Source organism: Formica exsecta, unplaced genomic scaffold (assembly GCF_003651465.1).
Source record: "Formica exsecta isolate Colony F162 unplaced genomic scaffold, ASM365146v1 scaffold6, whole genome shotgun sequence".
NCBI lineage: Eukaryota > Metazoa > Arthropoda > Insecta > Hymenoptera > Formicidae > Formica > Formica exsecta.
In genome coordinates this window covers 65,578-71,330 of record NW_021853280.1, presented here as the reverse complement: position 1 = coordinate 71,330, position 5,753 = coordinate 65,578, and the positions used below count along the sequence as shown (strand labels likewise).

The 5,753-nt window shown below is 40.2% G+C and overlaps 1 protein-coding gene across 1 annotated transcript in view; it reads right to left on the bottom strand.

Annotated features, from left to right (window-relative positions):
• The window catches only part of LOC115242487 (histone-lysine N-methyltransferase trithorax), a 17,305-nt gene extending 12,445 nt beyond the window's left edge, over nt 1–4,860 (bottom strand). The window contains exons 1-6 of the mRNA XM_029818798.1: nt 4,541–4,860; nt 2,433–3,876; nt 1,734–2,300; nt 1,192–1,633; nt 626–776; nt 115–510 (exon numbers count right to left, since the gene is read on the bottom strand). Of these exons, the coding sequence (XP_029674658.1) occupies nt 115–510; nt 626–776; nt 1,192–1,633; nt 1,734–2,300; nt 2,433–3,876; nt 4,541–4,705 (3,165 nt within the window). The 5' untranslated portion in view covers nt 4,706–4,860. The remainder of the gene's footprint in view (nt 1–114; nt 511–625; nt 777–1,191; nt 1,634–1,733; nt 2,301–2,432; nt 3,877–4,540) is intronic.
• Nucleotides 4,861–5,753: the final 893 nt, after the last annotated feature.

Genomic DNA, 5,753 nt, shown 5'->3' with positions numbered 1-5,753 from the left:
AAAAAAAAAAAAAAAAAAATTGCGTACAATCACAATATGCAAATTGGAGATGTACAATCTTATTTACTATTAAAAATAAAAGATATATTTGTATTTTACATAATCATATTTTACCTTCGTGTCGAAATCGTTTTCGTTGTAACACCTTTGACATAAAGGACAATAATTGCCTTGCTGTCTTAACTTAAAACACATGGAGCACAGAGGTAAATTGCCTACGTGAACGTTGACGCCTTCGCTACCACAGCTCTTGCACTTGATACAACTCTGACAAACGTAGGGTCGATCGGGACTATACAATCTCGAGCTAACACCGGACTTGGACAAACATGAATGGTGAAACGATTGACGACAACGGATGCAGGACAATTTCAGACCGGATCTGAGATGGCAGGATTGACATATTGTACACTGGGGACAACACCAGTTTGGCTGTGCGCAAGCATTCCATTCACTGGGTTCCAAACAGAAAGCATGGTATGGCTCGCAACAGCATTGACAGTGAATTAGCTGCAAAAAAATGATTATGTCGATAGATGTTCTCAATGATATATATATTATGTATTATTACTTATAATTATTACATAATTCCTTGTTATATGATTAATCAATATTATTTATTTACCGGCTCTTTACCGGCGCTCCCGCATAAATAACAAATAGCAGATATGTGAAACAATTCAGAACCGATAAGGGCAAACCCCTTCGCTCCAACTTCTGAAGGATCGTACTGTTCCCAGAAATCTATGGAAACATTATTGTATTGTTTATTATAGATTAAAGCCATTATAATTTAGTAGAATTCAAATTTGAATATCACTCATTGTACAAATAAATAAACTAAATAAATAAACAAACAAACTAAATAAAATTATTAGATAATTTATATAAAGTCACAAAATATAAAAATGGAGTCAAAAATAAGCTTCAGTACATAACAGCTATTATATAGTTGGCATGCATAAATATTTTGTTTTAAATATTATATAAAAATGCAAAATGGTATCAATTCTCTAATTAATTTGATTGCCATAAAATAAAATATACAATAATTTATAATTTCTGTGTTTCTTGTTATAAATATTTTTATTTAAGCTTTTAATTGGCAAACTAAATATCTAAATGTCTAAAAATATATTTTTGTTGGAAAACATTTGCATATACATATATATCATGTCTAAAAGAATATCTCTTTTTACCACTGGAAAATGCGATGTTGATACACTCTGTTGCGGTTTTCCTCTTTTTGAATGAGATTGTTGCGTCGCATTAACGTTAAGATTTAAATTACTATCTTCATTGTGTTTATGCACTTCCTTCTCTTTCATTACTTCGTCTCTCTTCTCCATTCTTTCCGGTTCTTTTGCCGGTTTTGGAATGTTTTTACCGTGTTCGTTGTCTTCTTTCGCGTCTGCAGTTGGAAAAGTTGCAATAGGTTGCCCAAGAGCGACACTGGCACTTCGACAAACATGCTTTACTCTCGGTCCTTTCAATTCAATCCTTTGCCTAAGAGGTTGCGGACACTGGTTATTGTTGGAGGAAGCGAGTACTGGACTTTTAATTTTCCTTCTCACTTTAATTCTATTATTTTTTCTCCGCTTTTTATTCGGCGATATACTCATCGAGGAATCAACTGTAAAATACAAAACTGTTATATAAATTCAAATAAACATACAAACATTTTCAAAATATGCGAAAAAAAGGATATATAATGCAAATTAAAATTGTCTTACATTTGTCTATCTTTGTATAGAGAAAACCTCCGGCACTTTGATAACTCGTCCCATTCTGTCCCATTTCGAAATTTCTCCAACCCATTGCAGACTTGAACAAATTTCTTTCCAAACTGTCTTCCGAAGGCCAACTAAGTTTACATTGAGAATCCAACTTTTGTCCCTGACCGTCTTCATCTTGACTAAGCGGCAAGGAAATACTTAGAGGGTCTCTCATTAATGGTGGTAACAATGCGTTTAAACCTGTCCTCAAAACAGGTGGAATGTTATAACATTTCAAACACATTTTCAACCAACACGCTGGACATCTTGCTTTATAAACGCATCTCATGTTCCATTGTTGGCTTCTCACAACGGGCGGAACTAAACATAAACCATCGCCTTTATGACACTGAAGAATAGGAAGAACATTGTTTGATGATTTAGCGCAAGCTTGACGCTTGATCATCTTGCTTATAAACTTGCGGCAAGATTCGCAACTGTGAATACCGAACTTGCGCGCCTGTTTCACGAATCGATAAAATCGCACCGCGCCACAAACACCGCATTTTATAGTTCCTGTTAATCCTAGAATATTGAAAATAAAATAATTATAATTAGAGGACAGAAAGTTTTATTATATCGGCGTTCCCATGACATAAATATAATAAGTATAGAGCTCCCCCAAATTTGTTACAAAATAGAAGATATAATACATACCTAAATTAGTGTTTCCGCCCACAGTATTACTGGTATTCGACGTTGAAAATGGTCCTTCTGTTCCAGTCAAACATTTATTATCCAATTTCAATCTTGCTTTTCTCAATATCACTTTTCCACCATTGAGTTTCATTCCATTTAATTCAGATTGCTCGCTATCCGACTGATTACTGTGCTCGTTTTCGCTTTCGGATAAATTGCTTTCTGTTTCAAAATTACTCAATGCATTAACCTCAGTCTTATTACCATTTTCAGACTGATCGTTGATTTTCGCACAGTCACCTTCCGATAATCCTGCATCATTTTCGAAGCTGGCTGGGTTATTTAAATCGCTCGCTATCTCATTTTGAGTTCCTGATCTTGTTTGAACCCTGGAAGACTCAAAGTTTGGAACATTAGAATGGGGAAGAACTTTTGTAGGAATAGAAATCTGTTTCTGATTTCTGGAAACTGTTGATTTCGTAGTTTGTGCCGCTCTGCTCGAGTTTTGTAAGTATTCCTGATTATTATTAGAATTGTCGGATGTATTGTTTGATATTTTATTCTTACACAATATGGTATGGGATTTCTTTACTTCTTTATGAGTGGCTTTTGATATTTGTGCGTTTTGAACAGAACTCGCTGATTTCTCAGTATTTTTTACTTGCTGAGATACAATCTCGGCATCAAAGGCATCTACACTCTCAGTCACTTTTCTCGGCTTATTTCTTGCTTCTTTATCTTTAAATTTTGTACACGACTTATTAACCACATCCCCTTTCAGTTTTGATTCCCGGTTGCTAAACTTATCCAAATTTAATTTAGCCTTTTTTACATGCGTACCAATTTCATTCTCACTGTGTTCTGTGCCAGAAACCTCTTCCAGTTCTTCGATAAACCTTTTATTCGGTTTTATAACCCTCGACGAATGCACGCTGCGAACGGGCAAAACAAATTTTCTTACCGTGCTGGACTTTTCTCCAGAGTGCAACACTAAGTTGCGCGTGTTACTTCCATTGGATTTCGCCCTTTGAAGCAATCTTTTCGCTGTACTATTACGTAACTGTCTAGTTCTTTGATGCTGATCCAAGATGTTGTTCACTGATTTTAACACTGGATTTGCCAAATAATTGGTAAACTTGATATTCTTGCAACTTTTGCGATTTTTAGCTCTGTGAATTTTTGGAGTATCTTTAGTATTCAAGTTTGTAACTGCTTTTGCAATATCTTGGAGCGATTTAGAATTTGTATCGGCAGGCTTCTCTGCGTTACTGTTTTCGGTATTTGTGGTAGAATTTTTAACGTCAGTAATGTCCTTTTTTGTGTTTGACTGTGATGCAAGATTTTTGACTGTAATAGAGGGTAATTTATCCGTGGTTTTTTCTGCATTGTGTTGTTGTGTTTTTATATAAGATGCGGAAAGATTAGCCTCTTTAATGCTAAATCCATGGAACGGTGGATGTTCCTATAAAGAAAAATTGTATAAATATTAAAAATGGCACACTATAATTAACAATTATCTATCTATGTGTGTATGTGCGTGTGTGCGTTTAGGATTTCATACACTCGCATCATGAAGATAAACAAATGACTCTTGAATTACATTTACTTTTTCTACACATGACAATTTGTTCGCTGTAAAATCTCACATCTCTCAATTGACAATCTTACATTTTCTCGCTATGAAAAAATTATGAAGCAAGAAAATTTACAAAGTACGTCCAAACTAATATAATCTGTATCAAAGCACAGGACAAATAAGAAACATTTATACAATTGCTATTGCTCAACCGACTTGTGGACAAGGGAGACAATGCCAAAGTGAGAAGTAAATAATTTATCATGGATAAATTTGCGCACGTCGTGCACCTGCCATTCCGCGACCGCGGTCGACCCCCGCTCTGATAGGTTAGCTTGTCGCTAACGTATCAAAGATCCACCGTACGTGTTTTCGGTGGGATTTATCGGATGGCGAACGGATCGGATATACCTGCAGGAGCAGGATACGATTCGTGACGCGGCGCCGTCGATCTCGCACGACCTCGACAATGCCAACAACGACGCCAACAACGACAAGGACGACGGTAGCGGCGGTTGCCTCGACGCGTCAATTTTTTTTTTCCCCTCACCTTGTCGTTGTCACCGAATGTTTCGTTGAACAGGGAAAGTCCGTAGTAGATGTTCTCGGCGACAGTTACCGGATCGTTTTGCGCCGCCTTAATCTGGCCGAGCACCTTGATCCGTTTCCTGGTGGCCGTCTTCGGCGGCTTCCCGGGAAACTTGGACCTTCCCATGTTCACTGTTTTCAACGGCAGACCTCAACCTCGGAGCGAAATTCCGCTTCCATTTTACTAGCGATTTGTGCCCACGGCCGAGACGAGAGGTGCACCGACTCTCTGGCGTACACTATAATACCGACGTACGCTCTCCGACATACGCGCGCTCGCGCATATACGGCGCGCGCAGACACACGCACATGGAGACCGCCGTGTTGGTCTCTCTCTCTCTCTCTCTCTCTCTCTCTCTCTCCTTTTCTCTCTCGGGCCGCTGGCTGCCGCATTCGGTCAACGTCGGCCGCGACGGTAGCGGCGGTTGCCTCGACGCGTCAATTTTTTTTTTCCCCTCACCTTGTCGTTGTCACCGAATGTTTCGTTGAACAGGGAAAGTCCGTAGTAGATGTTCTCGGCGACAGTTACCGGATCGTTTTGCGCCGCCTTAATCTGGCCGAGCACCTTGATCCGTTTCCTGGTGGCCGTCTTCGGCGGCTTCCCGGGAAACTTGGACCTTCCCATGTTCACTGTTTTCAACGGCAGACCTCAACCTCGGAGCGAAATTCCGCTTCCATTTTACTAGCGATTTGTGCCCACGGCCGAGACGAGAGGTGCACCGACTCTCTGGCGTACACTATAATACCGACGTACGCTCTCCGACATACGCGCGCTCGCGCATATACGGCGCGCGCAGACACACGCACATGGAGACCGCCGTGTTGGTCTCTCTCTCTCTCTCTCTCTCTCTCTCTTTCTCCTTCTCTCTCGGGCCGCTGGCTGCCGCATTCGGTCAACGTCGGCCGCGCTCGGATCTGCTCGGCCGCGGCCGCAAAATACGCGCGTACTTGTCAAACAGAGAGCCTGAGCTACCAAGGCGGGCTACGCCGTTACACGATCTGTACCTACATTCCGACCATTGCGACGACCTTCACGCCTCTCGGTTCCACCATGGTTTCCACTGCCTCTTTCGCTCCTTCGCTCATTGACGAATCTGTATTTCGGCATAATGTCGTGAGTCACGGTCGCATGAGAGTGGCGAAATTGAAATTTCGAGTAAGTAACGAGAGATATT